The following is a 10,218-nucleotide window of genomic DNA, read 5'->3' as shown; positions in this document are numbered from 1 at the left end:
ATTACTATCCAACTACTAAAACTGTAAATTTTACCATTTTTATGGCTTACAAAATGTAATCTAGTTATGTAGCAACCTTTTTATTACTCCTTTTATCAATTTTGTAGGATCTTATGATTCTACAATCCGATTTTACCGATTCGATCCTACTCCTCTCACCGATCCAAAGTAAGATCCCGATCCTGACAGCCTTGGGTATACTCATTGAATGAGAAACAATTTAATGAAGACTAAAAAAAATTGTCAAAGGGCATTATGCACTCCAATTCTGAAACAAATGAGCTATGATCTAGTACAATCCAACTACAAATTAAACAACATTTGATCTCTAATCCCTTCCTTAAACAATTTTTCATAATTAAGTTTAAATAATTCAGCAAATCATTAAGGCCGGTCAACATATCCTAGGCAAGTTATCCCAATTATAGGACTCAGGATTCCAGTTGCCATCATCTTCTTCATAGTTTGTATTGTCCACGGCAGTAAAAGATGGAGGTTGCGGCATTTGATCATCGAATCCATTGTAATTATCATCAATACTAACAGCAGAAGATTGAGGGGCCGAGCCTTCTGCACCGCCTTCGTTACACCATGAAGGAGCCTGGACAAGCGTTGGGATCAGCTCAAGGATGTTTGACAAGTCTTGACTATTGAAGTTCATCTTTTGTTCTTGACCATCCATCTTTTCTTTCTTGATTCCTGCATAAATTTTCCAAAAAAAGAGACCTCATTACTTTCAGCATCCAAACAAGTACATTGTAGAACATGTTATAGGAGAGTTAAGAAATAAAATAACTCAATAATTAAGCATTACTACGTCAGTACTACAAGATTAATTGAACAATGAGAACTATCTACGTACACTTGTTCTCACCAATTTTAACTTATAAACGTTTATTTTTTATCAATATAAAATAAACTAAAGAGAACATGACCATCTCATGACTTTATGATGTAACGATGAATAATAAGGTGAAGTTTAGTAAAAAAATAAATAAATAAATAAATAAAATACCACAATTGCATGTAACACCAAGAAATTAAATTGTACATAAGATATATGCTAATTTTGTATAGCCCATTATTAGTTGACTAATAGGAGAAACATTAGATTTCTAATTTTGCAAGAGTTAGCAAAGTAAAGCAATCTCCTACTATTGCTATATATAGATGTCATTAATGGAAGATTGATTTGGACTATTATAAGTGTGTTATATGTTGTATTCGACTAGATTCTATCTTCCATTCTAACCTTAGTGGGAGATTGTTTAGGTGGTTATTGTCCTAAAAAAGCCAAACTAATCACAATTTTTGGTCAATACTAAGAGTTTAAAGGATCCATTTCAATTAGCTAATTAAAGACGATGTGCTAGAATATAATGGAGAGAAATAAATATTGCACTGAAAATCATTACCTATTCTAGCCAGATTATGTTTTCAACTCTGACATCACCATTATAATATTAGTACTCCCTCAATTTCACACTACACGTCATAATTTAAATCAAACTTTTCCTGTTTTAGAAAACTTGTCAATTGATTATGTAAACTACAATTTAATTTTATGTTACATAGGAAGTATCAATCTAAAATTTTCAAATGTAAATTATATAATGCTCCCTCTATTTGATTTTGTTAGTGTAACTAATACAATCTCTTAAATTATGTCGATAAAATTTGTTACAGAACTAGATGTTATTAAAATATATCTTTAAAGGTGCCTTCATACAATTATTTTTTAATATAATTTATATTAAAATTTATTATAAGATAATCAACGGTCAAAACGTAACAACGAAAAATGAAAATTACGCATACCTTATAAAAAGAGACGCGGATTTAAGGGAGTATCAGTTGTTACTTTGTTAGAAAAAAACTAAATGTAACACAGAGTAATTGCCTATGTCTAAAAAAAACACGGAGAAATTGCCTATGTCTTAAAAAAATAAATAAATAAAAATAAAAACACGGAGTAATTGCCTATGTCTAATTCAAAAAAAAAAAAAAAAAAAAACACGAAGCAATTGCCTACGTCTAATTGAAATTTTTTTTAAAAAAAAAAAAAGAAATTACCAAAATCTATAATTGAGGGACCTATAAAAGATTGCATGAATTTCATTGGATCAGGTTGATCCCAAGTCTAAAATGTGAAACTAATTACTGTAGTTGTTAAGTAATCATTTTTTATTTTTTTTACGGAACTTAATAATTAATATCTAATTTTTAGTGTTTGATTTTACTTACAGTTTTTATTTAATTTTATTTTTTTTGTAGGATGGTAATAGCATAACAATTTTAGTAGCAAGACTAGCAACTATAAAGTACTTGTATAAACATGAACAAAATATTTATAAATAGCACAAAGGGTAGGGTAGTTATAGCTCACCATCAGTCCATCATATACTCCAATTAATTAAACAAAACATATAAATTAAACACAAATACCATTTATCCTACTTAATCACTTAAAACCCATTAAACACAGCTAATAATTAAGTACTAATAAAAAATGGGTTTTGCATGGAATTCATTTCATTTGTTTCAAAACTGCATTCCAAAATTACGCGTCGTTAGATTACACGAATCCGATAATAAGCTCAAGAGAAAAACTCACCATTGGAGGAATTCTCAGAGGTAGAAATATCCCAGTGAAGCCCAAAATCCTCTTCTCTTTCTCTCTTAACACCAACCTTAACATGAGATTCTTGCAAAAGATCATCCAACAACCCACTATTAGTCCGACCCACAACATTTGGATTATTATTATTATTAACCTTCACTTGATCATCTTCTTCCACCTTGACATAAACATTACCACCACTCTGATCATTTTGGGTTAATCGGATTGAAGGGAGCTCGAAACCGGGTCCACCGAACCCAAAGCCAGGATCGTAGCCGAACCCGGCCGAAAGGGGACCCATATGAGAGGGGGAGAAAACAGGATTACCCATGAATAAGGAGTCATTAGATGAAGTGCATCTTTTGAGGGAGTGATGATGATGTTGGGAAGGGAGGAGAGGGGGAGGATGGTGGAGAGAGAGAACAGGGGAGGAGAGAGAAACAGGGTTGAAGAGAGAGAGAGTTGGAGGTGGAGTTTTGGGAAGAGAGAGAGAAAGAGCGTTTGTTGAATGATGATCAAATTGGTGTTGTTGTTGTTGTTGTTGAGATGATGGGAGATCATTTGGGTAAAGTGAAAGACCTTGTCTTATTCTCCTTTTTACCCTTGTGTTCCAATAATTCTTGATTTCATTGTCCGTTCTACCCGGTAACTACAATAACATACATAAAATATCGTCATTTAAACAACTATTAACAATTTAATTAGTACTCTTATTTCACATTTATTATTGGATTTAATTTCAATTTCTAATAAGTATGTAGTACAACGAGATACAAGCGTTTATTATCAGATTCAATTTCAATCATACACGCTAATCATGTAGGTTGCACATTAGCGTGTGTATAATTAAATTTTTTCAAACCTAAAAAATATAAAAATTGAAGTTTTTCATTGCTAAAAATAAATGAAAGATAAAAAAATCAGGAAATAATGTGACAGAGTATTAACTACAGCGAAAACCTTAACCAAGGAAAAACAGTACAAGGTTGAATGTTGTTGTGTGAACCTTTACTAGGTGCCCAGGAAAATCTACAGCCAGAAACATGTCAGAAGCATGTCCCCAATTTTGATTGCAAATACTTTTTTTTTTTCAGAAAATCTTCTATTAAACCAAAAAAATTAAATTCAGAAATGAAATTAAAAAAAAAGAAAAACATACATGAGCAGAAATGCGGGCCCACTTGTTACCAAGCTTAGAGTGAAGATCAATGATAAGGCGTTCTTCATCAGCAGAGAAGGCACCCTTCTTCAAGTTGGGTCGGAGATGGTTAGCCCATCTTAGCCTACAACTCTTACCACAACGTTGAAGTCCGGTGTTTCTTTGCACCGCATTCCAATTACCTTCTCCATTTTTCTTCACGTAATCCATCAGCACCGTGTCTTCGGTTGCTGACCACGGCCCCTTCTTTAAAATAATCCCACCATCACCAACGCCGTCACCACTACTACCGTTTGTTCCTCCGCTTACAACTTCTAATCCTACTCCGCTTATGTTGTTGCTCATTAGAATCATCGCGGTTGGATGGTGTATGTGATGTGGGAGTTTATAATTTGATGTGTTTTAGGAGAAATTTTGTTTTTTTTTTTTCTGTTCAAGAGAGATTTTGGAGGAGGGGTTTGTGGTGTACTTATCAAGTGATGAGAAGACAGAAGAGAAATGAGAGAGAAAGGGGCAAATGAGGGAGGAGAGCATGCTAAGTGTTTATATAGGACTCTTGCCCACATGGATTTTACCGTATTTACGCGGTTTTTCTATTTTATTTTTCGTTAATATATTTTTCATGTCTTAAAATAATTGACCTTAGTGCTATTTTGTACATGTATGTCGATGTGCTAGTTTGACCTTAGTGTTATATATGTAGTATCTTTCAAAATATATAGCAACGTTTGATAAAGTATTATTAGTAAAAAATTATAAAAAAATGCTGATATTATGAAACTTTACATTGATATGCATGTATCTAGCAACGTTTTCATGATATAATTTGCTTTTAATAAGTTACCAAAACTCTATGGTGTATGAATAAAAAAAATTAAAAAAAAAATTAAATTAAATATGTCAATTATTTTGAAATGAAAGGAGTATAAGATATTTTTTCTCTATCTATCTTTGTTTTTTTAATAAGTGCAACATTAGATTATTAGTGATTAATCTTTATTTTATCATTTCTTAGATGTATTTATTATTTATAACACCAATGAATGATGAGGAAATAAATACTAGTATCATAGATTAAGATTTCATTAGATTATTTTTCAATGTGTATAACTTAAAATTGATTATAAATTATTTTATTTTCAACAATTCTTATGTGTGATCAGCCACATGATGTGACCGTACTTATTGATAACAATAACCCTTAATCATTAATATGTGTAACCTCAATTATTCATTAAGTAATTTCAAAATTAAAAAGGAAGTAATCCTATTTATTCATTTGAGGAACTCATAAAGGCAACCCCGTTTTCATATCCAAGGTTACCCCATTTGATAATTGTCGTAACTCCAATTAATTAATTAATTTTTTATATGTGAATTCCCGCACCATTCACTTATAGCGTGACTGACCCCATATATGAATTTGTGAAAAATATAAGGTGTTGAAAATGTGATATAGAGGAGACAGCTAAGCTTTTTTTAACATTCAATTATTAACGATCGTAAGATAATTATTATTATCAAGGAAAGATATTTTATTAATCACGAAATATTTGTTAGATGATATTATTTCCATACCAGAAAAAACTTTTCCCTACTTTATGGTTATTGGATGCCCGTAAAATGAAACATATGGCGTAAAATTATAAATGTGAATTTTATGAAAGTTTCAATTTAAATGAAATTCTCGTGTGATTTTTTTTTTATTAGAAAAAAATGAATTTCTTTTTTAATTTATAAAACAACATATCACAATATAACATTCATTTATAACTTTGCCCCTCCTCTTCCTAATTGTTGCCAGCTACTTATAATCTATATTTATTTATAAGTAGCACACGCTACGTAGCACTCTCTTCATATGTATCTTACAAGAATTGAACCTACAACCTCAAGTTTAAACACTAATGTGTTAGCCGTTAAGGTATTACCATATTACATGTCATTCAATCAAAACTAGTGAGTAGCCCGGGTGTTGCCCCAGATTGCTACTGTTGTAAACGCGCAATCGATAATTTTTTTTAAAGGCGGTTCAAAACTGAAATTGTCATTATCAAATCAAAATTGAGTTATTCTCAGAGTATTTTTTTTTTTAAATTGAACCTTGTGGTTTGCACTTATATCATTTATTTTACATATTAATAACATGGTTCATAATTGTCTTAGATGGTTATATAGCCAAGGATAGTACAAAAAGGATATAGTGTTCTAGAATATCAAAGCCTTTGAGAATTTGTGATGGATTGCTGTCAATCAAATTACTCTCTAGCACTAATATATAGTTGAAGGGGGTGGATGAAAGAAATGGCTAGAAGATTTCGAAACATCCTTCTTCATTCTTGTAACTATAAAAAATTCTAGATCTCTCATGAACCATTGTATCTAGTTGCTTTTAATTTTAAGTTATAGAAATATAATGAGCAAGCACTTACTATCTTTATTTATCCAAAAACTTTTAGAACATGCATGCAAAATTGCAAATATACACTCCACCAAGATACTAGGCTAAGAAAACTTGGGCCACACCTAACAATTATAATACCAATTAATGAGCAAATTAGTATCATGGAATTGACCCCTTTCAAAAAAAAAAAAAAAAAGTATCATAAAAACCAACTTCGTACATCACTAAACTTTTTTGTATTATCTAATGAAAAATATAAGGGTAAAAAATGTTGAAAATTCTAATGTAGTCTTATGACTTGTGACTACCACAATTTTTTTAAAATGGACGAATGAGATTGTTTATTTTTTTAATTTATCTTTAATTAGTAATTTAAATCAAAAAATATTTTTTTTTAATTATTATATATATTTTTTATATCCTGAATTTCAAAAATATTAAAAAATAATTTATGAAAGAAAAAATTATATTTAAAATATTAAAAAAATTATTTTTAATTAAAATTACTAATTAAAAATGAATAAAAAACAAATAATCTCAACCGTCTATTTTAAAAAATATTGTTAGTCAAAAGTAATAAGACTACATTAGAATCATCTAAAAAAATGTGCTTTGAAGGAGATGGCTAAGCTAGACTTTATTACCGTTCAATTATTGAAAATCAATGGACCTATATTTTTGATTGAGGAATCTAATTTAAGTACTCTATGAGATCGATGTGACTATATTTTACCCAATATATAAATTAATAGAGGTGGTCAAATACAAAAATGTGAATATTGTAATTTTTCATATCCCATGATTAGAATAGAATAATTGACACAGTTAAACTAGACACATATGTCAATATACTATTTTGACTTTAAATATAATTAAATATTAACAAAAAAAAAATTACATAAATTTTTTAAATTAATACCTATTTAACAACATACTTCGTATTCATTATGAAATTTGTTTTTAATATATTGGTATAAAACTATATTATCAAAGTTATTATATGAATAGTGAAAAAAAAAAAAAATCAAACCGTGTCAATTATTTTGAAACGAAAGGAGTATTACATTTCTTACATAGGAGGAAGTATTATATTAAACATTTACTATTTTGCCCCTTTCTTCATTATTACTCTGCTTTCCCTCCTTATTCTGTGCACAGCCACTAGGCTTGATAGCTAGTGTGTATTTTTATCAACTTGAAGGCAATTTTAAGGTTGTTATAGGTTTTAGCTTTATTGAAGGTCCATACCTTTAGGGACAATACAGTACATGATCTATTCTTCACAACTCTTAAAAAGAGATTTGTACAAATAATACCCATAAATCCCATCCCTTTGCTCTCTTTTAGTTTTTGCTCATTTTATTGGATGACCTATTTTGCTTGACTGTTGTCGTCTTGATTCATTGTTTTCTATTTTTTTTATTGTCGTATTAAATTTATTATTGATGTATGTATCGTGTTCAAAATATGTATTCATAGAGCATTGACATGAGCATTTTAATTATACTAGTATGAGTAATGTAAAATTATACTAGTATAAACATATAAACCTGCATGCATTCATAGAGCATTGAAATGAGCATTTTAATTAAAAGTGGACAAGCGGTATAAGTCCTAAAACTAGTATGGGCACATAAGCTTGAGCATTTTGCCTACCGTATAAGTACATGAATAGCATCACCAATGTTGTGTTGGCGCCTTGGCGGTATATATTTATTATATATATATATATATATATATATATATATATATATATATATATATATATAGGTGTTTTTTCTATATTTAATGTCAGCTTTGTAGACGATAATTGGGCTTGAACTTATGATCCAAAAGATACAAGGCGAGTTCTTTACCATCTCTGATCTATATGAAGCATATTTAATTTGCTATAAATAAAAATAGAAGAAAAATGTTGGTGTCATGGTATGACCTATATAAAGCTTCACAAGGAATTTTTATTCTAAGAGGAATTAATGTATAGCTCCAAACATATATCAAGTTTGTTAAAATTATCATATTGTATAGTTTGAGTTTCAAAATTCTGTATAAAATACATAATGAAAATTAACAAACAATAATAATTATATAAAAAAAAAAAAAAAAACTATTGAAAGAATACGCAAAAATAAACTTTGCCATTTCAATTAGGTGAAATTAAGTATGATAACTTAATTAAAAATAATAAGTTTAAATGGTAAGACTTCTAACTTGAATGACAAAATATGCTTTTAGTATATGAGAAATGCGTCACATGCTATCTATACTTTCTTCTAAATATAAATTATATTAGTATAATTTTTTTGTCAAGAAAAATGCAAGCGAAAGTACATATTTCTATTCCAGATCAAAGTCTTATCATCAATAGGTAAATAAGGGGAACCTTTTGGTGACAATGATTCGATCTCCTATATTTTGTCTCCAAACGTAACTTAGCTTAACAAGATTATGAGCCACAAAGTTGTATCCTTTTAATATGTGACCAAATGACTAATTTTCGATTAATCAAAAGTGGACAATCCAATTCCAGAATTGCATCGTCTATCCCAAATCTTCTACCCAATCTCAAAGCCATTACTAGTGCCTTAGCCTTTACGACTTGTGGTGGCCGAAAGGCTTTGGTTCTTCGATCTGGTTGCAGCGAATATGACACGGCCAACATGTTCTTTAGGCATAACAACTTTCGAAAGTTGTATTAGTACATATAATAGATGCTCAGAATGATGTTTGCAATGCTTATGCATCTTTGGCGCGGAAAAATTAAATGATGTCAAATTTGCATCATAAGATGACTTCACCAACGAAGAAAATCAAGATTAAAGGAAACATTATTTCAGTAAAAGACAAGGAAAAATTGTCACATAGTTTTCGTTTCTGAAGTTGCCATAATTTTTTCTTTATAAAATGAGCAAGGTAAAGTTCAGGCCCTTTTATTTTTCTCAGAGAAAACGTACTGTTCGTCTTTTCTATGCGACGTAAGGTATGCATTATAATATTTTGCAGTTTGCAATTACCCCCTCAACCATTGAGGAGAAGGGTAGGCACTAGGCAGTTAGATTAACCTTGTCCGTTTTAAATGTTTTGGAGCCCTTGTGCTACTCCGATAAAAATTGGATGGAACTCCCTTTATTCCCTATACATAAAACAATTATATATTACGAAGTATATATTTTGTAACATTGATAAAACTACGGAGTATTAGTTAATTACTTTTTTTTCCTGTTGAAAAATTATAAATAAAATTATTAAAATGAATCTAATGAAAAAAAATCAAAGATCTAAGATATAGCCTTAATACCGGTAAGAAAGCTAGACCAGAAGCAAATGGCTTTTTGCTACAATGCTACGGAGTAGTTAGTAGTAAGAGAGGAGACAATAGTAAGCCCCACGTATGTGTCCCTAGACTCCCTATTTGTCATCGACTCACACTAGCTAATCCAAATAACTCATTTGCCACCTCTAATTCAATCAAGTTTGTCACATATTTATCAGTTTACTAGAGTATGGCATGAGAATTTAGCAGCGAAGGCAAGAAACATAATATTATACCAGGGCCCTTCAATGGTTACCCTACTAATGATCATGGACATTGACAGCAAGTAGAGAGACAAATCCAATAAGCAAGGAATGTCAAGACTCGAGTATCATAGTAGCGGCAGAAACCAGCACATGTTCAGTTCTTATCTAAGTAGCTATAGTTAAGGAATCATATATACATGCTTCATAAACAAAAGCAGGCTTTTTTATTTTTTTATTTTTTTTTGGACAACGAAAAGCAGGCTTACAGAAGAAAGACTGCTTGGTAAAACAACTAATATCAAGAGAAACACTTACAGACTTACTAAGCTTATTCGCCAGTTGAATTTTACACTTGACAGATAATCAGTTCAACTAATACCAAGATTTCAATTCATTTAAGCTTAAAAAGACAATAGGAACGGCGAAAAGAGGGGATACCAGCAGATTTAACTTTCATATTGATCCCTAAATTCACATTCCGTAGAAGATTATACAAAATAGCACAATGCAAATAAG

The 10,218-nt window shown here is 30.2% G+C and overlaps 1 protein-coding gene across 1 annotated transcript; it reads right to left on the bottom strand.

Annotated features, from left to right (window-relative positions):
- Positions 1–240: 240 nt before the first annotated feature.
- Positions 241–4,572, bottom strand: LOC110720946 (transcription factor MYB97-like). Its single transcript, XM_021900046.1, has 3 exons — positions 3,780–4,572; positions 2,615–3,269; positions 241–699 (listed from the first exon to the last, which is right to left on the bottom strand). Exons 1-3 carry the CDS (start codon positions 4,131–4,133, stop codon positions 395–397), a joined length of 1,314 nt encoding a protein of 437 aa, XP_021755738.1. The 5' UTR covers positions 4,134–4,572; the 3' UTR covers positions 241–394.
- Between the last annotated feature and the right edge of the window lie 5,646 nt (positions 4,573–10,218).

Source organism: Chenopodium quinoa, unplaced genomic scaffold (genome assembly GCF_001683475.1).
Source record: "Chenopodium quinoa cultivar QQ74 unplaced genomic scaffold, ASM168347v1, whole genome shotgun sequence".
Lineage (NCBI taxonomy): Eukaryota > Viridiplantae > Streptophyta > Magnoliopsida > Caryophyllales > Amaranthaceae > Chenopodium > Chenopodium quinoa.
Note: the sequence above shows the minus strand (reverse complement) of the source record. Positions and strands in the feature narration are given on the sequence as shown.

Bases quoted from the DNA above. Each gene is read 5' to 3' on its own strand.
- LOC110720946 (XM_021900046.1), bottom strand. From the start codon at position 4,133: ATGATTCTAATGAGCAACAACATAAGCGGAGTAGGATTAGAAGTTGTA. The intron at 3,270-3,779 runs GTATGTTTTTCT...ATGTTATTGTAG, and splicing joins GGGCCCGCATTTCTGCTCAT to TTACCGGGTAGAACGGACAA. The intron at 700-2,614 runs GTGAGTTTTTCT...AAATTTATGCAG, and splicing joins CTCTGAGAATTCCTCCAATG to GAATCAAGAAAGAAAAGATG.